The sequence below is a fragment of the Protopterus annectens genome, chromosome 3.part1 (genome assembly GCF_019279795.1).
Source record: "Protopterus annectens isolate FY-2018-M chromosome 3.part1, PAN1.0, whole genome shotgun sequence".
NCBI classification, from domain to species: Eukaryota; Metazoa; Chordata; order Ceratodontiformes; family Protopteridae; genus Protopterus; species Protopterus annectens.
This window is the reverse complement of record NC_056732.1, coordinates 1,543,013,178-1,543,036,830: the sequence shown is the minus strand read 5'-3', so window position 1 is coordinate 1,543,036,830 and position 23,653 is coordinate 1,543,013,178. Positions and strand designations below refer to the sequence as shown.

Sequence of the window (23,653 nt, the reverse complement as noted above, 5' to 3'; positions counted from 1 at the left end):
CAACCACGTGGCCAAAGTGGTTAGAAAAACATTTTATATAGCCCACCTAATCATGAAGGGATTCACATCTAGATCAGGGGAGGTCATCATGCCTCTTTACTCATCCCTCATCAGGCCCATAATTTGTGTGCAATGCCCCATTTAGGATGTACCTTACCAGACACCTGCAGCAACTGGAAAGACCCCAAAAGTACCTCACCAAGAGGATCAAAGGGCTCAAACAGATGCCATATGCTGCCCGGTTAAAGAAACTCCAGCTCTATTCAGTGGCATACCGCCTGCTCAGAGGCAATCTGTGCCTGACGTATAAAGCTATGTCCAACCCAGAATTAATGGACATGCTGCACCTTAGAAAATCCAAATCCCATCGAGCTACGTGCTCGAGAGACTTGAACCTCAGCACTGAAATAAATAGGACATGCTGGAGGGACAGATTCATAACCCAGAGGCTCCCTTCACTCTGGAATAAAATCCCAGTCCAGGTTAGGCAGAGTCCCTCATTGACTCTCTTCAAGAGGAATCTTGATGAGTGGATGGGAGATCGTAGGTTTACCCCGTGTATCACTTCTGTGTCACTGTTAGACAGAGGCACAGTATACTAACCTCGAAAAAGGGCATGGCAAAATTAATTTAAAATGGGTGGTGAAAGCCAAACACACTCTGGCTAGGCTTATAAATGCCCTAGGGCAGATAGCCTAGTATGAACCTATGAACCTATGAACCTATGAGGAGGTGTTATAACATGTTTATCATCCATGGATAGCAAACAGATGAGGAGGTGTGGTACAGTGTGTATTATCCAAGGATAGGAGGAAGATAAGGAGGTGTGGTAAGGTGTGCATTATCCATGGATAGGAGGGGGTGAGTGGCTGTGGTAACATGCATTATTCATGGATAGCAGGGGGGTTAAAAGTTGTGGTAAGGTGTGTATTATCCATGGATAGTGGGGAGGAGGGAATGATACCTCTCGGTTGGGCTAAGAGATAGCAGCTGGAGCATTGTGTGCAGTTTGAGATTTTACAGGGAGGTAGATATCTCACCACTGTACTCAGTACAAAAAAAGGTAAACAGGGTGCTGAGAGTAAAGAAGAAAATATTATATGAAGAGCAGCTTAGAGAGCTGGACATTTTTCACTTCATAAGATGGGAGATATTAGAGCACACAAAAAAATAATAAAGAAGTGAGATATTAAGTTAGAAGGAAAAAAAGTAGGCCAGGCAGATCCTACCTTGTACATTAAGACAACTGAATTCAGCCTAGACATTGGGAAATACATATTCACAGAAACAGTGGTAGAGAGTGGAACAACTTGCCAGTATAGAAAACTGATGCCAAGATTGTTGAAAATTTGAAAAAAGCTTGGGGTTGGGAATGAAAGTCGTGAAAGGCATGGGATGCCTGCCCTACACTAGTTACAATGACCAGGCTGAATAGGTATACTTACTATCTTCTGTAGATGACATTTTATAACTTAATATGATATGAAATAATATATTTCTTGCATAAATGTTTGTCTTGGCTCCCTGTAGTTGACCATCGGCTGCTCTTAAGACCTTTCCTCATCTATCAGGTCTGCCAAACCTGTCTTAGACACCCCCAGACTAATTCTGACCCAAATTCAAGGCCAGTGAGGAGATTAAGACACCTGGAGCAGTGTTATATTTATGCTGAGGAGTGTTTTCTAATATATCCCTCCCTCTGTGTGTGCTCAGTAATACACTGGGGATGGGGTGTGTAAAGTGTATCAGTGATGGACTGCCCCTCACTTCTGCAAGAGGCTGGTGCTAGCAAGACTGTCCAAATCTACCCACGATACCACCCTGTGGTTATTTCCCTGGTCTCCAATATGGAAATAAAAATATATAAGGGCGCTCTGAATGAGCAAACATCCTTCCTCCCCCAGAATGGGCACTCCCATCCTCCCTGCTTGTGTCATCAAGCTGCCAAGCCACTACGCAAACTTGGATCACATGGGCCATATTCAGGAGTTTATCCTTCTTTGTCACAGTGCATGTGAAAATATGTATCTTCGTAGTGACCAATACCATTCAATTGTGTTTGTGAGGCAACTGACCTGCAACCAGCATTGTCAATCTTTCTCATTATGTCACACAACATTAGTACTGATACATGAACCACTGTATCCTCTGCAGTGCAGTCCAGCTGCCCTACTGTCCTATTGCTGGAGATTCTAAGGATGGTAAAAGTGATTTATGGCCTTGTTTGTAAACAGATGTTCAACAGGATGGTGGGTTCTATGCTCCGGTCCGACACAATAGCATACATGTATAAAGTTATAATATTAACATGGCAAACACCTACAAACATATAATATAAAACTTATGGGGAGTTAAAAACAGCAATTTACCATTAGAAGTAGATTAATATAAAAGAGACAGGCGAGACCAAATAAAAAAAAGAGAGAGAGAGCGAGAACTTCAGTTATTTAGGATGATATAAAAAGATTAAAGAAGGCATGTGCATTAGACAAGCTTTCAGTTTAAAGCAGACCTCATTACTGATTTTACTATTTATGACTACAGATAGGAGTTAACTGTAGAGGTAGCAAGGAACACAAGCTCAGTCACTAGAGTTAGTTTTAGTTAGTTAATGCTAGTGGTAGGAATAAAGAAGGACGTAGAGGAAGAGTTCAGGATAAGTAGGCTGGATGTATCAGATTCAGGTTGAATGTAAGCAAGATTTGCAGCAGAAAATGGAAGTGATATACTCAAGTACGCTGAACATAAGGATTATAATGCACATGATAGAAAAAGGACAACAAATAGTTATGCAGCTACAATACACAGATGCTCAATTTTCTGTCAGTAATTCTTTTTATGTTAGATGGGTTTTAGGAGTTGACAACACAAACTGACATCACTAGTAGCAGTGATTTTTTTTTAGTTTTCCCTGTCTACTCATCAGTCTCTCTGCTCTCTGAGGTATTGAATACAGTGTCATAAAGCATCTTTTCATATTCATGACCATTGCAACGTCACATCTGTCGCTTACAAAAATTAAATGACCTGACTGTTGGCCCCCTCACTACCACAACTGTTGGGCTACCTGGAAGTGACAAACTGTCTCTGTCTACCAGGCTTGTTGAGCACAGGCCACATACAGGACTGATCCTTCGGCATTAACAGGCATTCTTGTTGTGAACTTTTTGTAATTGCAAATATTTTATTATTTTCAGATAAAGAGCAAATAACCAATGGACTTTAATTAACTTTTCTTCAATTAAATTTGCAAACAATTTTCATTTGTTAGCTTACCTCAACTCATGATCCCCACACTGTTTGACAATGTACTTACCTGGCTTAACCTTTCCAGTTTTGATTTTTCTTTAGGATCTTTAGCTAATGTCCCAAGCAGTTGCAGGAACTGTGTGCTTGGTGGGCTGGTGATGTCTAAGAAATGGGAGAAAGCCTGGAAGACAGTGCAGGCAGGTAATCTTTTCTCTGTGACCCACAGCTTACTAACTCCTGCATCAAAGAAGAAAGGCATACATATCATTTAATTTTACTTCAAAGAGCAAGAAATAACTTTAGTTTGCATCCTTCAATCTTATCCCTACATTTGTGTACACATTTAGTGAAGCAGACTATGTGATAAACTCCTAGGTGGCAAGACATTTCCCTCTGGTACATTTGGTTGGGGACACATGGCTGAAGTGACATTCAGCTGCTGAGGCATATAGCCATTGCAAATTCTTTGTAGGCAAACAGAAACAAACAGTGCCATGCCCACAGCTTCAATAACCAAATGCATGAGAAGGAAATAATGACCATGGTCCCCAAGGTACCAGGCGACAGCGGACAGTATTGTAGGCATCAGCATCAGGCTTTCAGTGGACATGTGGACCACTACCCCCCATCACAGTGCCTAAGAGACATTATCTAAAAACATATTGGGTCATAAGTGTGACTATAGTAGTGTGCAGGATTTTCTCCATGCTGTAGCACACTTCAACACGTTGTACTTACAAAAATATGTACTGTACATCAAGCACAACACACATTGCTTCCCCAACCTGCATGCATTTATTTATTGAAGCTGTGAAGATGGAAATGTGTGCTTTTCTTTGCTCACAGGGAGTTTAGTAATCATTTATAGTTTCTCTTCCACATATAAAAGAGAGAAATTTAATTTTCCTCAAAGTAGTTCTATATGGTGTCATGACGCATAATTAACCAAAATGTTTGCCACATCATAATAACACCCATTAATGTTTTAAATACTTTAACTCTGCTTAAAAACAGTTGCTGGCAAGATTAACAAATCAGAAGGGTCATTTTCCTTTTTTTGCAACTTAATGTAACTCTGGTGCATAGATGCTCGAGAGAAATTACTGTGTTCCAGTTCTTGCTAATATATCATTTCTCAGAACCATTTTATACTGCTAGGTCACTTTTTGTCCTCTGACTTGTAAAACTTGTAACACATGCCTGCTGTCCCCACCATTTGCTCACTAGTTTGAGCATTTGCTGGCACTTTTTGCCTTACCAATGATTGTTCCACAGAAACTTGCACTTTGCCATTCACAGGACATTGCACAGTAGCCAAACCAAGGATATGTTTCAGTGCTAAAACAGGGATATGTTACAGCACACAGAAGCTAAATGTGTCAAACACTAACTTGCAAGACCAAGTGTGTGTGTGTGTGTGTGTGTGTGTGTGTGTGTGTGTGTGTGTGTGTGTGTGTGTGTGTGTGTGTGTGTGTGTAGTATTCAAGTAGTATTTTATGAACATGGTAGGTGATAGTGAGCTCAGCCAGGTCATGCTCAAATGGGGTCCTAGGCAGGGTAATGTACCAAGCCCCCTCCCCAAACAACCATTCCAGTGTCCCATTAGTTAGCTGTCTGTCCCCAGTTACCATAAAACAGTGTTTAGACCTGGCAGTGAACATACTATCATCTTCTTTACATTTACAATGATGATTTAAAGCCTTTATTTCAAATTTTGTAGAACTAACACTTATGACCATTTGCTGAACAAAACAAATCTCACACTGAAAACAGACTTAGCATGAGCAACAGTAAATTTATCTTCCCTTAAAACTCCCGTTAATTGGAAATGTATTGAAAGTCACATTCATTGAAAATGCATCTTGCCACTGGCAGATTGTGTGTACATGTTTATCCACAGATGGCCCCCCAAAACCCAACAATTATAGCTACATTGCTGTCTGCATCCTTCTAAGGATGTCTGTGTCAAAATTAACAACAATAATAACAAAAGTAATATTTCAGACTTGTTCACACAAAGTACCCCAAATATTCCAAATTAATTCACACACACACACACACACACACACACACACACACACACACACACACACACACCACACAGTAGTTCTGCAAAGCCAGATTAAAGACTGTTTAAAAAATGACTAGATGACAAGAGCTAAGGTACTTTCATCCACAGAAAGTCCCGACCTCCATTAGCAGTTATAACCACTTTGCTGACAACATAAATTTGATCCACAAATTTGATTTATCACCATCCCAAATAATGCAGAGTATATGAATTGACAACTGTCATCCCTTTTGCAGTTGATGCAGGCTGCAAACAAGGTTTTTCAAAAATTATATTACTAAAACACCATATGTTTAGACTACTAAAATGCAGAATGTTTAAACTGTATTATACAATCCAGGTCTATTAATGAATTAATTAATTCTTTAGTACAATGAACAAAACTAAACAATTAAAGACAATACAAGCATTGCAGCAGCAGAAATATTACTGCATACTACATACTACTTTATTTTTTTGGAGGGGGGGGGGCTGACATGAGTGCAGGATGCCTACATTTCATTTTTGACCTACCTATGTCTTTTCTGTCATCAGGAATAGTTATCCTAATTCATATCACTCAGTACAGGTCTGACCCTTTTGCAGCATATGGCTCCAGACTCAAAAGAGCCTTATCAGTGACAAAGGAGCCCTATGCAGTGTAATGGTTCAGGCCCCTGATAGCAATATCCTATTACTTGACTGTCTCTTACAATTACCACAAACATTGTTTAAACCTATCAGTGTATATACTATTTTCCTTCACAATTATCAGAGATTTGGATTTATTCATAGACTGTTACTAGGCTACTGGCCCAAGGGGCCTTTCTAAGCCTAACCAAGTTTTTCAAAAAGAGTAATGATGTTCTGCATCCAAATAGGATGATGAGGTCCAGGCATTTATAAGTTACCTCTGTCCATAAGGGACATGGATGCCAGGCTCAGTGCAAATTTCATATTCCCCAGCCACTTGTCTAGGTTGTGCTTAAACTGGGTGATAGATGAACTCAACTTCACATGGTTGGGAAGCCTGTTCCAAAGGAGGGGCAGTATCAGAGACACATATCTGTCTCTCCAGCATGTTCTGTTTATGTCACAAGTGGTGCAGAGCCACAGGGGCGAGGAGACTTACTTAAACCCTCGACATTATAATGCTGGAGTGTGCTGGAGGATAGATTCATCACCAAGACTGTTCTATGCTGTGGAACAAACATGTGACATGAGGCAGAGCAGAGCACCGGCCCTTGTTCAGAGAATCTTTTGATGGATGGGGATGAGACAGATACCCAGGAATTACCTCTCAGTGTCTCTCAGAGGAGGCACAGCAAAAAATGGGTATAGTTCCCCCCTACTAAAGGGGTGGCGTAAGCCACAAAACAATGGGCTAGGCTTATAAATGCCCTCGGGCAGATAGCCTAGTATGAACCTATGAACCTATGTCACAGACAAAAGTCAGGTCCCTAGATCTTGTATTTCTGGTAGTCTTTGACTTACTAATATCTGGAGATTCATAAGTGTGGGGTTTACAGATGCCTTCTATGCCTGGCATATATCACTCCCAGAGATCTATAAGAGACTGAGTAGAGGAAAAGGGATTTAAGGCACTTTGCATAAAGCAGTTTTGCCAAACCTTGTATTCTTTTTGTAAGGAACCTTTGAAGTCACTCTTGTTGCTGCATATGTCTGGTCAGGTACATACTAAAGGGAGCATTGCACTCTATGATTGGTCTGATAAGAGCAGAGTACAGTGGGATAATGACCTATTTGGACCTAGATGCCATGCCCTTAGTTATAAGTTGCGCAACATAAAAGGATTTCCTCACCACTGTGGCCACATGGTGGTCATACCTAAAGCTACTGTCTATTTGTGTACCCAGATCCCTGACCACTGGGTCGACTCTTAGGGGTGTATTATCAACATGGTAATTAGCCAGGATGGTTGATTTTCCAATGGGTACAATTATGCATTTCTTAGCACTGAGTTTAAAACCATGGCTTTCTTGACATTTATTAGGCAACGGTAGGCCTTCTTGAAGAATGATAGTGTCTGTAGGGGATGATAACTTTTAGCTTGCAATCATCTGCAAACTTAGTCAGCCATAAACCTTCAGAATTTGCTTCCATTTCAGAGAAATAGATGCCAAAAAGGACATGGCCCAGTACCGAGCCCTTGGAGACTCTGCTAATGACTGACCTCTTGGTGGAGGTGGCCTCACCAATTTTAACTTCTTGGGTCCTATCAATGAGGAGCTATCCAATAGGCAATAAAAGGGTTTATACCTTAATTAGTGAGCCTATAATGCATGAGTGGGGTATTGTATCAAAAACCTTGGCTAGGTTGAGGTAATCTGTGTGCACAATGTTACCTCCATTCAATGCTTTGGTGACCCTGTCAAAAAATGTCCACCAGATTTAATAGGCATGATCTTCCTTTAATAAAGCTGAACTGTGATGGGTCCAGCATTTGCAGGTTACCTATGTCCTTATTTATTATGTCCTTGATGATTCTTTCCATGGCCTTACATATGAAGCTGTTAAGACTTATGGGCCTGTAGTGACCCAGCTCAGTGATGGGGCTACCTTTGTGCAGGGGAATGACTGTAGCTATCTTTCATTCCTTGGGCACAAAACCTGACTGAAGGCTCTAGCTGAAAAGTGATTCAAGTGGACCAAAGAGGTCATGTTTCATGCTATTTATTAAACATCCTGGGATATTATCGGGGCTCATCGATGCAGAGTTTTTGGCCTCAGAAAGTTTATTAATGACCTGTTCTCTAGTAATGGTTGGGGAGATTGTGTTATGTGGTATTTCCTTTGGACTGTCTGTGGGAGTGGGGGAGAAATTTGAGCTGAAGCAGTCAGCCAAAAGATTGTCAACAGCCTCCAGTTCAGTGTGAGTGATACCTTTTACAATAAGTTCTGTGTATTGTTGTGTATTTCCTCTGAAGTTGTGGACATAGCTGTAGAAAGCTTTGTGGTTGTCCTTTGCCTGAGAAGCTACATTTTCTTCAAATTTAGCCTTTGAAGTATTAATTAACCCTCTTAGCTGCCTGTTTAAATTGGTCAGGGGGCTATTAGTATGTATGATTTTGTTCCTCCTATGCTTGGCCAAGATTTTTTTCTTTTGTTGTATAACAAATTGGTAGTGCGATTCCACCAGACTGGCTTGCCTTTTGAGATTGTCTTATTCTTAATACAAGTGGGCACAGCTCAATCTATACAGCTATCAATATGGCTGTACACAGATTTTGTAAATAGCTCAATGTATTCTATGGTGTTTACTGGGTTTGGGGCTGCTTGGAATTAAGTCAAGGTGTTGCTTAGTAGAGAGAGGTTAGTCTTGGAATAGTTCTTAATGGTTTTTGGTTTTGCTGGATCCCAGGAATTCATTTTTTTCAAGTAATATGTCCTTATGGTTAGATCTGATGAGCAAAGATATTACATTGGGTGAGGAAAGTTGCCCCCCCCCCATGTTTGTGAGTTCAAGGTCAAGAATGTTTGTACCCCTGGTAGGAGAACGGACCAACTGTTCCAGGATGTTGGTGTGAAGAAATTAGACACTGTCATTTGTGCAGGCATGTCTGGTTGTGGTTTTGTACATCAATTTCAGATTAACCTGTGTATTATTATGCCAGCATGACTAGCTATGATATTGTAAATAAGTTCTTACATGTTGATTTATGATCTGTTTCTACAGAACGGTTTAAGGTCTTGAGTAGTGTTTCTTTACATTTGTAACTGTGCATATTTGTGAAGAAAATTTTAACTACAGACTGTCTCAGGATCAGTTGATCTGCAAATGATAACATCAGAAAATTGACAGTTGCTACATGTTACTGTCAGAGGCTGAAAGACAGGGAAGAACTTTAAGAAACAGCTATTGGTTGATTTTCAAAATATGAAATGAAAATTAGAATTGGAACAGTTGTGATAGGCTAGTCAATAAAAGAGCCTGCTGAAGACAGCTGCAGTTAGTTGTTGTCAGTTACCATTCAGTTATAGTTGACAGTTGCAGCTGTTAGTTGTTCACAGTTATACTTTGCAGTGGATACCAAAAAGGACTCACCAAGAACTGTAACGCTGCATTTGCTCTGTTGTAATAATTTAGTTTAGATCAGGGACAGTGTTCTTTAGTCAGATAGGAAAATTATAACTGATCAGGTAGAGTTTTTCTAAATGTTGAATTTCTATACTTCAGTACTGATTTCATTTTCCTGGTGATTGAGTTCTCTTTGTTTATTGTAAATTATTATTTTAATATTTTTAATCATTTCGCTCAGTATTAAATATTTTTATTAACTTGCATTGTGGTTGGTCAATTAGTGTTTTCTTTAGTGATTTGAGAGTGTTTATACCTGCTTTGATAACTTCTGGGCTCACTCTGAAAGCCTGGCTGCTTTAGGTCATTTGTTACTATTTGTTTTAATATGTAATTTTTAATAATTAAACACCCCTTGAAAAGGGCATGGATGCTCTCTAATTGATGGCAGCATGTTGCCATATTATTTGGGGGAAGGGGCATAGCTGGAAATCTGTGTCAGGCTTTCCCAGAAGTGTTTGGATGTTTGAGATTTAATTTCTTTAAGTGTGAGTGTGTCAAAGGTCTTAAACTGGGACACATTGCTCTGAAGTATGTAATAAGGAGTTCCATTTGGGGTGGACAGAAGTCTACAGTCCAGTCCCAGGCTATAGAGCGTGTTCCTGTTGTGCTGTTATGGGAAATTGTGAAATTTTACTCCTGTTTAAGTGACAGTCTCATATTGGAGTTAGTAGTGAGGATTAAAGCTCCTTAGTTGCTGACCCCGGATAGTAGGGGATATCACATTATTGCTGGCAGTCTGGTGAGGTATTGACCAGATGTTACAGTTGGTATTAACAAAGTTTAGGAATTGCTGGGCTGGTGTTATAGAGGTGGTGTAGGATTCCCAATCTATAGAGAAGTGGTTGATATCCCCCATGATTATCACATTAGGTTGAGTGGTGAGGTATTCTAGTACATTGAGATAGGTAATATGGGTTTCCTGAGATATGGATGGGGACATATATGTTGCAAGGATATGGTCCGGCACCTTGTTTATGGTGAGTTGCACATGCATGAGTTCCATTGGGTAATACACTTTAAGCTGGATGTGAGATTAGTCTTAATATAGACTGAGAGTCTTCTACCTTTAGTTCCCTCCTTTGCAGTAGCTGGTCTAAAGGTGTGAAAAGCATTGTAACTTTGCATTGCTGGAGTACTCTCAGTAACATTAAACCATGTCTCCATTACCACACAGATGTCTACACTCTCTGGGAGAGGAAGGCTTGCAGGGAGTGGAGTTTCTTGTTAAGACTTCTAGCATTGAGCAGTACCACCTTCAGATATTACTTCATAGGTTCAGTTAAGTTGGTAGGTTTATCAGTTTGGCATTGTCTACAAAAGGCACTATTGGAGTTGAAAAGGTCTGAAGGTATATGTGCAGACCATCCCTGGCAAAGCAGCATGATCTGTTAACCATGTCCTCCCAGGCTGTCAAATATTGTACCCCCCTAGGCTGACATCAGAAGCTAAGCAAATTGTTAAAACCAATCATTTCAACTTTTATTTAAATTTTACAGAAAAAACACTGACGGACATTTTCTAAACAAAGCACTCAACACTGAAAGCAAATTTAGCATAAGAAACAGTAAATATCTTTTCCTTTGAAATTTACATTTAGTGAAAATGCACCTGGCAATGACTTAAACCTCAAGAGTCATGCTGAGATTCATACTTAGATAGCATACAGAGACGTACTAATTAGTGTCTATGTGAATGTCTCAGGAATTTAAAGACAAATATATAATGCATTTGTTAACAGCCGGCAACAACCCACTACATACACAAGTGTCCCTTTTCAGGAGCAGCCTAGGAATACTGTCTTGTGAAGTAACTTGACAAAGTCACATAAAAAACCAAATGAAAGCAGAGGAAATCAAAGCATGTGCTACAGGAAGCATCTTTAATAACAGCTCATAACTGTACTCATCTACTCTAAGTGCTATACAAACTGTTACAGCCGAAAGAACTGCATTTGATATCTGCCGAAAGAACTGCATTTGATATCTGCCGAAAGAACTGCATTTGATATCTGCCTGCCTCCAAATAACAAGCTAAATAAAAACATGTTCATAGTTAAAATATTAACAATAAACCCATAGACTTCATGCTGTCAGGTTCATTCACAGCTAAATAATAAACATACAGTTAACATTCATCAGAACAAGAAAACCAAGGATCATATCCAAATAACATGGCTCATATGATGCTGCTGCTGCTGTTTACAACAATGAATTTCCTTTCTTTACGCCTTAACTATGCTGCTTCATGGTAGACAGTAGGTTTGCAGTCCAGAGAATCATTGTGGAGCCTGGGCCAAATTTCCAGTTGCCTCAAAGCACTATCTGGTTAAGTGACGGCAGGGCATAACTATGAAGCAAAATCAGAGACATTCCGCAAACTGGAGACAAATAAGAGCAGACTACTTTAAATTGCTTTAAAAAAGTTAACAGAGTTATACGTTTTGCATCAATATGTATTTTATGAACCACAAAATTATTAAATGCAAAATATGAAATTATTTGGGATTGTACAGTGAACAATATGAGTGGAGTGGGACAGCCTGGATTTGTGGTGCATGCAAGTGTTAGTGTGAATGCAAAGTGAGTGTGTGGTATTGTTCAGGAAGTCTTGTGTCAAGGTGTATGAAGAGGAGGAGCAAATATGAAGTGTCACCATGTCTTTTTCTTCATTAAGATTAGTAAACTAGGAATTAGACAGAAGTGCATGGGGATGTGGGACTATAGACCTTATATCCCTATATGAAAAATGTATTTCTTTATTTACTTACTTATACATGTGTTGAACATATAAGTAGACCAGTGCAAGATGCTTTTCAGCCATGGCCTAGGTGAAATGCATAAAGCATCATCACATCTCCAGATGTAGAATTCTCAAAGACATTAACATGTGTAAAGTACAACCCTATCAGTATCTTTATTTACTAAAAAGTTTTTGAAGATTAAATAATACTCTTTTTTTCAGTAATAAGATTTCCAGGGAAAACAAGTAGTAGATATTAATGAAGGAGAATTAATACAGAAGTAGGAATGTGGAGACATAGTCATCATGTGAGAACTGTATACAGATGAAAGGATGAATGAGGAGTAGGGGACGGGGTAAATGTTGATCTAAGTAGTCTCGAAGCAGATGTATAGAGTAGGATTACTAAGACGACCAGTAAGAGAGTTTCTAGACAACGAGAGCTATAACAGATACTGTTCCATATTGCAAAAGCAAGTTTGGAAAAGGGTAGTTCAGTACAGGACAGAATGAAAGGAAGTCTCCCAAGCACTAGAGTGTAGAGACAATTATTGAAGCAGAGTTTTGTTGCAAATGTGGGGGGAGGGCAGTTTTCTGTCTACAGAATTCAGAAAGCATACGTGAGAGAATAAATTTCTCACAGGTTGGTAAGATTCTGACAGAGCTTAGAAATATGATGCTGCTCCATTTACTGCAATCAGTTTCCTTCCTTTACACTTTAACTGTTTTAATTCTAAAGACGGCCAGGTTAATTAGTTAGCCTGCAGATATTAGTTAGGATTTTTTGCATGACTGAGAAAAAGAGCAATTGCTATTAGCAACAACTGGGACTGTGCACTTAAGCTTTCATATGAGATAAAATCAGGGAAAAAAAACATATACTGATGAGTATTATTAATGACTTTCTGCCTCCGGGAGTGATAAGCTTGGAGGATCTATAAGAAAGTTTAAATTGAGAGGGGGCAGTGGTTGTGGTTATGTCTACAATTTTTTTATGGATGGTAGATAATGCGTCAAGCAAGACATGCATATATTCATATGAGAGGACTTCTGCTTTCAGAGTTCCTTAGGAATCATCTGTTTGTATGTATGAGGCTGAGAATTTTTTTTTGAACACTCACTGGTTAAGTTCCTGGCTAAGCTATCTTCTATGCGCAGTCTGCATGTCCTCACTGTGTTCATGTGAATTTTCTCTGTGTATGTAGGCTCCCTCCTGCATGCCAAAGACATGTGGTAGGTGGACTGGTGATGAAATTATTCACATGTGCACATCTTGTATGTGAAACATGGAGAAAATGCTTGATAATCTACTTCCATTCCCTACTAACCTGGAAAAGTCTGTGAATTCTGATGACTGTTCATGGGAATGCTATAGGAGTTAGATAAGTAACTCAACAATACAGACACACACACACACATAGACACACACAGACACACACACACATGCATATGTATATCTATATAGATTTACGTGTGTGTGTGTGTGTGTGTGTGTGTGTGTGTGTGTGTGTGTGTGTGTGTGTGTGTGTGTGTGTGTGTGTGTGTGTGTGTGTGTGTGTGTGTGTGTGTGTGTGTGTGTGTGTGTGTGTGTGTGTGTTTGTGTGATTTGATTGCATACTAGTGGAGTGTTAAGACAGGGTACGGATTCATTTTAGGCTGGACTGATGTTTGCAGACTTCAAGGATTCATTTTTATAGTGTTGTAATACATCCACTAGAACACAAATATCAATCTTGGCCCAGCAAAACCTGCAGTGAATGGCTCACTCTAAGCCTGAATTTTCAGTACCAGATACACAATGGTACCTGTGGGAATGACCAAGTATCTTTTATCACAGAGGTAAGGTTGCCTTTGTCTCTTGTTTCACTGTTTTCATTTTTTTGAATTATAAGCCTTTACTGAGCTCATACTGCATGTGATTCTAACAAGGAAATTAAATGTGATTGCATATCAACAGCACATATATGCATGAGAATCACATAAACAATAAACCATCAGATTCAACTGGAATGCAATCAGATGACATTTACACTATATGAATATAGACATGCAAACAATAACATAAACCAGTCTCACCATTTATCATTTTCTTTTCCTCCTGATATTCGATAATGATTGTCTCATTAATGGGAGGAGCATCGACCAATCGCTGCATTAGTGCCTGTACAAGTTCTTTGCGATTTGCAGGTAACACCCCGATATGGTCTCCAGGAAGGTACTGAAGAGCTTTCTGTTCACCTGTGTCCAACCGAACAAGGATGGTTGACCGGCTAAAAATAAAGAGCTATGATGTCAAGGTTTAAGGAGTACTCATTTCTCCTATCCTTCCTAAAGCCCAAAGACCTCCAAGATGAAGGACACATAACAAATGCCCTCAGCAGCCCCAAATGCACTCTTTCAAAACAACAACCACATCAACATATACAGTCTCAACTCATGGAGCTTCTACTTCTAAGCCCATAAGGCAAGCCACCACACAATCTAACGTTCTGGTCATTGGAGACTCCATGATGAGACACACTGATGTCTCTCTCACCAGACTGAGTAAGGAGAACGTCATGGTCAGTTGTTTATCAGGGGCTAGGATCCACCACATTACTCATGCACTCAGGTCATTGGACCATAAATACTAATATGACTTAGGCATAGTCCATGTGGGTGCAAATTACTTGAGACATAACTCCCTAGACTATATGAAAAGAGACATCGTGGAGCTCTCAGAATATGTGTCCCAGCCTGGTATAAGCTTAGCACTGAGCAGCATTTTACCTTCTCCAATGATGATGCCACTTTAACAATTGGTGTCACTCTAATGGGGTGCAATATTTGTCAGCATGGAAGGAGATGGTCAACAGACTATGCCGCTTTGCCAGGGATGGTGTGCACCCCTCCCATCTAGGCATTTGGATATTAGCTAAAACATTGTCTTCCCCACAGTGCCTTTTTTAGGCAATGCCAAACTGAAACTACTTCTGACATAGCAAATCAAAACCAAAAAAAGTCTAAAGGTATTACTGCTCAATGCTAGGAGTCTAAACAAAAAACTCCACTCCCTAGAAACTCTCTTTGCCCTAGAGAATGCTGACATTTATGTGGTCACTGAACCATGGTTTAAAGCCATGGAGAGCACACCTACAGTGCAAGGTTATAATGCCTTCTGCTCATTTAGACTAGCTACTACACAGACAGGGAATAAAGGTGGAGGTGTCTCGATTTACATTAAAAATAAATATACCTCAAGGCTGGACCAACTGGACAATGTACTTGAGCTTTTACATGTTCAAATCACCATAGGCAAAATCCCATACCACTTCCTTGCAAGCTATAGGTCCCCCTCTATGAGCCAGGAAACCCATAACATGTATTTAAACTTATTGGAAACACTCACCGTCCAACCTAACACCATATTACTCCACTATTAATTGGGAATCCTATACGACATCAAACGTGAGGCACAGGGATTCCTGAATTTTGTAAGTACAAACTCCCTGGATCAAATTGTTAATACATCAACGAAGGCTGCAACTGTACTGGATCTGGTCCTCAGTAATATGAGAGAGTCCGGTACACCCAATAGTGTGAGGTCTTCCCTGGTAAGGTCAGACCACAAAAAGGTCTCCTTTGAAATAAATATAAAACCTAGACCCCCAGCTAACCCTTGAATATTCAGAACTGCTCTAAGGCTAACTTCCTGCTACTAAATGACAACCTGGCAAAATTGTAAGCCCCCATAAACCCTGAGAACTATGCTATCTACGCAGAACTGTTCACAAAAACCTTATACAAGCATGCTAATAATTGCATAGAGGCAGCTGTACCCACCAGAAAGAAATACAGAACTAACTCAAGAAAAACAAGCCACCCTAGTGGAATCACATGATCAATTGGCTGTACAACATAAGGAAAAAAAAAATCATGGCAAAAATGAGGAGGTGCAGCACCCAGCAGGATAAAAGCACTCTCATCAAATGAAATAAACCATTCAGAGAACGACAAATAAAGTCTACCAAAGCCAAATTTGAGGTACATTTGGCCTCCCAGGTCAAGGACAATCATAAGACATTCTTTAGCTATGTCCACAACCTCAAAGGCAATACATAATTGTGTGCAGAGATCATTGTAAATGGAGCCACCTATACTGAGCCAGAAGATATAGTAAACCTACTGGCCAATAAATTCAGCTCCAATTTTCCCCCTCTCTCACCCTCAACCTTCCCTCAGGAAATACCATCAAATATAACTCCCCCCTGCTATCACTAGGGAACAGGTCCTTAATGCTCTAAGGCCAAGAACACTGGGCACAGACAATATCCCAGGATTCCTTCTAAATAGCATGAAACATGACCTATAAGGCACTCTGGAACTGCTATTTAACTGTAGCTTCCAAACAGGCTTCATGCCTCATGAATTGAGAACAGCACCAGTTATCCCCCTGCACAAAGGTGGGCCATCTACAGAACCTGGAAACTAAAGACTCATAAGTTTCACTAGTCTTATATTCATAGCCATGGGAAAAATTATCATGTAATGATCAATAATGATATAGTAAACTCCCAGACACTGGACCCAACCCAGTTTGGTTTCATCAAGGGCAGGTCATGCATACTCAGCCTGGTGGACTTCTTTGAGAAGGTCACAAAAGCAATGAATGAGGGCAAAATGATTCACACTGCCTACCTTGACCTGGCCAACGCATTTGACACAATACCCTACTTGGCCATTGTTGACAAAATAAAGAGGTTAGGTGCAAACCCATATGTCACCCGGTGGATAGCCAACTGGCTCACAGACAGGACCCAGGAAATTAAAATTAGGGAATCCGCCTTTACAAAGTGGCCAGTCACAAGTGGAGCCCCTCAGGGATCAATCCTTGGACCCCTCCTTATTGGCATTGACTTCTCTGAAGTCAAGGCCAATGTCAATGGTCTATCGCTCACTAAATTTGCAGATGATTGCAACTTAGGAGCTGCCATTGAATCCCACACCAACAGAAATGTCCTCCAGGAAGGACTGACATAGGCAAACAACTTGTGCCAGAGCCATGGACTAAAGCTAAATGCTAACAAATGCATAATAGCATTCTTCAGGAAGTCATCCACTCCTGGTAACTATCATATTGACAACGCACCCCTTGGAGCTGACCCAGTAGTCAGGGGCATAGGGACACACATAGACAATAATCTACCCTTTGACTGTCATGTGTCTATAGTAGTTAGGAAATCATTCTATGTTGTGTAATTTATAAACAAAGGTATGGCATCTAGGTCCATGGAAGTCACTGTTCCTCTGTATTTGCATTCATCAGACCTATCATTGAGTACAGTGACCCCTTTGATATGTACCTAACCAGGCATATTCAACAAATGGAACATCCACAGAGGTTCCTCACTAAAAGAATACAGGGCATAAGTAAAATATCCTATGTGGACCACCTCAGTGCTATATCCTGTATTCTGTCTCCTACAGGCTGTTGTGGGGAGATCTATGCCTGGCATACAGGGCATTGTTAGACCCCACTCTGATGGACCTCCTGCATATCAGCAAAACAAATAACACCAGAATTACCCATTCTAAAGATTTAAACCTTGCCTGTGATATAAATAGGACTTGCTGGAGAGGCAAGTATGTATCCCATAGACTACCTTGTCTCTGAAACAGGCTCCCCATCCATGTGAAGCAGAGTTCCTCCCTAACCCAATTCAAGTGTAACTTGGACAATTGGATGGGGAGCATGCCATTCATCCCTGGCTTGGCAGCTATGTCTCCAATGGATACAGGCAACCTGTAAATGGTCCTGCTTGTAAATGTTTCATCTCCTAAGCCCCTGTTTACACTTATTAAGGATACCAGAACTTGTCAGAGATTTTGGATGCATGGCTAGGCTTAAAAAGGCTGCTGTGGTCGTTAGTCTAGTAAACACCTATGAAGCTATAAATTGTCATTGCATAGTATAATAAATACAGCAAGTGGATGTATGCAATTTATTTCAGTAGCAGACTTCCTTTACCCTTCCTTATAGCTGTGGCTAACAACAGCAATGGAACTCCCCAAAATATTATCAGTTCTATACCAATTCATTTTAATATTTTGTTATAAAAAAAGATACATAATTCTATGGGGATGTTTAGTAATAATAATGTTGCATTTTTCTGGTTGTTTTTGTCAGAGACAAAGAAAAAAGTAAAACTGCATGATTCTACAGCAATGTTTACTTACGTAATGCTGTATATTTCGGTTTTGTTTGTTAGAGATGAAGAAACATTCTATGTCTTCACTATTCTTGGCTTGACTCACCTGGATTTCTCACTTTGTAAGTTATCTCTGGATAACACACTGGCTGACACGATTTTTCGTTTATGCAGCTGTGAAAGAGCTACAACAAGAAATGAAAAAAACTACATTCACTTTATGGGAAAGAAATTGCATTGGTTTCTTATTATTCACTGACAAAGATCAAAGTGTCAGAACATTCACTTTCTGTCCATCTTTATTATACATCCACAGTATTCAAAGTGCTAGAAAGGAATGGTTGATATCATTTAGCCCACACAATCAGCCACAGGAAGCATTCACTTCAGTCACAGTTAATGCGTTTGAAACAAAAGAATTAAACCATTCATTAAAATTGCTATCAAAAAACAGATTTGGTACCTTTGCCTTAAACCAATAAGGTAAAAACTGCAGTGATACTATAAACACTTCTTTGATAACAACTGTGAAAAGGAAACAACAAAAGCCTTACTGTGTTAAAGTCTTTTAAGTGTTAGTAGTATCACTGTGGTAACGTGTTTACATGGTTATAAAGTGTTGAAGTGTTTACAGTATTGCTGTGGTAAGGCATTTAAGTATACATAATATAACTGCGGCTTCCATCGTATATTGTTTTTAAGTAATTTCATTTGTGCCAAGGCTATTTTCTCATTAGACCATCTTTTGTTTTCATTTTACAGATCAGGGTCAGAATGTAGGTACTATTGCTGCTGTCCTGTTTCAAGCTAAATGAAAGTAAGTTAGCAAACCTGGATTGGTAATCCTAGAGGGACTGTGAGGAGTTTTTTGGATAACTACGAATGCTGCAGTTACTATTACAATACTCCTCAGCTTGTGATGCATCTAACACACTCTGCATTTACCATTTTGTTGTTCTTCCTTGTACACAAATAGCTATGATGGTAATTGGTTCTTGAATCATATGTATTAGAACAGTACAGTGGTTCTTTAAGGTCTGAGGCTGTACATCCTATTTCCTGCAGTACCTCAGAGCATCCAGTTGCAACCTAAGCTCTTGCCTAAATTTATTAGACAGATGAGCGACCTCACTTTCTTTGCTTCTTACGCCTCACTTACAAACCACTTCCTCACTCCTCTATATGTAACACCTACTTTGCTGTACCCATGTACCATTCATTATGCACTTCTGAATCACCAGCACAAATTAAATTGATTTGGATAAACCTATTTGGATTTTTTCAACTAATTACTTACCCAACCTTTACCAGTTCCACAAATCAAAACTTCTCAATAATTGATTGGATTTTGGTCTCCCATCCTAACATTTTCTCTCAACCCAAAACACTTCCAGCCACTGTTAGTGATCACCACCCCATTTGTACAACTAGACTTATTTCACATTCGTACAAGACAGTACAAAACCTATCCAACTTTGACCAGCAGACCTTTACAAATTTACTAAACTCCATCAATTGGTCCTTCCTTAAATACTTACCACTAGATGATGCAGTTGAACAATTTAATTCTACATTCCTAAACACTTTAGACAGTTTAGCTCCTACCAGAAGGAAAAGAGTCAAACCAGCTATACTCCTTGGCTTTCTGTCTATACCAGATCACTCATGCAAAAAAGAGACAAGGCTTGGACAACTTACCTAAAACATAAGACTCACAGTAATTTATAGCATTTCAAAGTGCTGTGTAATATTGTAAAGAAACAGGTTAATTTAGACAGCACAGGTCTATGCAAAGCCACAAGATCAGCATAAACCCAATCCAAAAACCTTCTGGCACACTATTTAAAAAATCCTGTGTTATTACCTCCCCTGACATAGCAACTCAGTTTAACTCTTACTTCATTGATAGCATAGTTTTCATCACTAACAAATTCCCTCCATTTCCATCTGCCCTCTCTCAGCCTCCTATTACTTTTCACTCCACATTTTCCCTTCAACAGGTTTCTACTTCTTTTATCAAATCCCTCCCGTGCAAGTTCAGGACATGTTCCCCCTCTGTAGACAATCTTCTTAACGAATTTCTAAAAATGTCTGCTGACTCAATTGCATACCCCGTCTCAATAATCATTAAAAGATCTGTCAAAGAGTCTTATATCCCTTCCCTGTGGAACAAAATCCTTCTACTTTCTCTCCACAAAAATGGCACATCCACAGAAATCTCTAACTATACGCCAATTGCCATTCTTTCACCTCTACCAAAAATTCTAGAAAATGTATCCATAAACAACGTCTTCATTATCGACTTGACAGTAATTTTCTCTCTCTCCCACCCAAAATGGATTCAGACCAGCAGACAGCACTATCACTGCTCTACTATCCTTTACTGACACTGTCAACAAATCTTGTGAGTCTGAAAACTTTGTCTCTTCTCTGTTCTTAGATCTATCCAAAGCCTTTGATACTGTTTCTCATCCCCAACTGTTATCCCAACTATGTCTTCTGGGTTTAAACGAAAGATCTTTACAATGTTTCACTAGCTGTCTCTCTAACAGATATCAGTCTGTCAAATGGAACTGTAACTTATCTGTTAGCACTGGGGTACCCCAAGGCTCAATACTAGGTTCAGTTTTCTTCAACATTTTTATTAACCATCTTAACACTGCCAGCAAACAACCCACCCTAATTCAATATGCTGATGACTCTACATTAATCTGCTCTGCCAGTACTATCTCTCATCTACAGAGTTTAATGCATGAAGCATTCGAGTCCATTGAGTCTTGGCTCACAAACAACCATTTACTACTTAACCCCACCCAAAAAAATACATTTCTACTATTTTTACCAACACATCTCCAGATGCCTCTAACTTTGCTATTACGTCTCTGAACAATACTTTAATCAATGTGCTATCACATACAAAACTGTTAGGTGTAACTATTGACAACAATCTTAAGTCTGACCTACATCAAAGCAACATCATAAAAAAACTAATCAAAAATTGGGCATGATGTATAGGGCTAAGAATTTCATCTCCAACTCCGCAAAAGTAACCCTTGCCACCATCTATCTCTTACCCTCCCTTCTATACGCTTCACCTGTTCTAACCAATCTTCACTCTTCTCGCAAAACAAAACTTAGTCAATGTTATAATAAAGGAGCTAAATTTGCCATAGGGCAGGCTCACTACTCTCACCATTGCTCCGATCTCAAGTCACTAAATCGGTAATAAACTAGCATTAACTCAGAAGTTACTGTATAACTCTTCATTTTCACAAACTACATCATCACTACTTCAACACTATATTCCATGTCATAACTTACGCTCCTGTCACAAGTGTCTACTATCTATTTACAAACCTCATAGATCTAATGGGGTTAGTCTGTGCTTCCACTGTGATGCTAAATCTTGGATTAGCATTCCAGAAGCAGTTAGACTTATACCCCTCTACTGTTCCTTCAAGTCTAGGCTGACAGAGCATCTAACCAATAATTGCATCTGCCCATGCTCCTTGCCATCTCTTTTCTATTCCCTTCTACACTCTTAATAGATTTTCTCTTGATGCATCCTACTTCCCTTCCTGTTTTACCTACCTTCTATCCTCGCCTCTCTTTAATTCCTTTACATTCTAATGTCTTTTCTTTATATTCTTACACTAACCTTTCTCTAACCCAGAATTTAACTGACATTTACTATCTACTTCTCCTGAGAGAAAAAAGTATATGGCTTTTATGACCTACTACTTATTCTGTTATATATTTTTCATAAATTATCATGTAACATGCACATTAGGAACTTTCTTCTGCCTTGTATACAATGTATGGTCAACTTTATTCCTTGCTTTTATATTTTGCTTATTTTTCTTTTATTGTATTTCACATATTATACTATTTTGTTATTGTCTTAATATTTGTAACAACTGTTTATCTTTTTATTCTGTTTAATGTGTACTGTGGAGATTTTCTCCTTGGGCCTTTGCTGAAAATGGGTTCATACCCAGTTGGACTTTCCTGGTAAACAAACATCAAATAAATAATACATAAATAAATACAGGTAAGGGCCAATCACACAGTATTTCAATTTCAAAATATTCTTGAGAAAGTGTATTTCTGAATGACAGTCATCAGCTAAGGTCTCTACTCCCACATTATTAATGTTAAACAAAATAGCATTTTACACAGCCTTCAATTATTTTTCTCTGAACAAAAACTTGGGGAAAATGTGACCCTTCCTTTTTCTTTTGCTCAGCCTATTTTTTGCAGGTAACTCCCCTGCACCCCCATACCCCCAGCTAATTATATATACCAGCTCCAAGACTGCATTATAATGGGGGAGGGCATATTTCCCAATCCCCACTGTACTGCAATTTTACAGTAAAAAAGCCAGTAAATTTTGATCACTTGTACCAGCTCATTCACATGTCAATGACTGGACTCATAAACAAAAGGTTCTAATTTTATTTATATAATTATATATATATATATATATATATATATATATGTATGGGTCTCCTTCAAAACATCTAAAACCCATAACATCTAATTTCATAACAGTGAGACCAGAACATCTAAAACCCAAAACATCTAAAACCCATAACATTGAATTTCATTACATCTAACAGTATAACAACATATAATGACACCAAACTACCAAACCCACTTTTTACTACGTTTCTGCAGGGGGCTTGATACAGTAGGGTTAGGAAATTAACTTTTTCCCACTGTAGTGTGATCTTGGAGTTGGTATATTTAATTTATGGGGGGTGTGGGGGCAGAGCCCCCCACATGGGGGCTGCAGGGAGGGCTTGCCCCTCTGCTGAAACATAGTAAAAAGTGTGTTTGGTAGTTTGTTGTTATATGTATTGGGGATGTTATTTTCTTGTGATTTGTAGTGTTAGATGTTATGGGGATGTTTGTTTTGGGTTTTAAATGTTCTGGTCTCAGTGTTATGAAATTAGATGTTATGGGTTTTAGATGTTTCAAAGTAGACCCATATATATATATATATATATATATATATATATATATATATATATATATATATATGTGTGTGTGTGTGTGTGTGTGTGTGTGTGTGTATTGATCTCTCTCTCTCTCTCTATATATATATATATATATATATACATATATATATATATATATATATATATATATATATATATATATATATATATACTCCTTGGACAATGGACATCAGGGAAAAATTAAGCTGCAAACTCTCAAAATTTTCTTTACCTGACTTAGTCATCACTGTGACTAGGCTTAGCATTTTCTTTACCTGACTTAGTCATCGCTGGGACTAGGCTTAGCATTTTCTTTACCTGACTT

At 39.1% G+C, this 23,653-nt stretch overlaps 1 protein-coding gene across 1 annotated transcript in view; it reads right to left on the bottom strand.

Moving 5' to 3' along the window:
- Positions 1 to 23,653, bottom strand: part of LOC122797801 (nitric oxide synthase, brain-like) — a 317,433-nt gene that overhangs the window by 64,823 nt on the left and 228,957 nt on the right. Inside the window, exons 15-17 of the mRNA XM_044066321.1 lie at positions 18,435 to 18,513; positions 14,202 to 14,410; positions 3,317 to 3,483 (exon numbers count right to left, since the gene is read on the bottom strand). Coding sequence (XP_043922256.1) covers positions 3,317 to 3,483; positions 14,202 to 14,410; positions 18,435 to 18,513 — 455 coding nt within the window. The remainder of the gene's footprint in view (positions 1 to 3,316; positions 3,484 to 14,201; positions 14,411 to 18,434; positions 18,514 to 23,653) is intronic.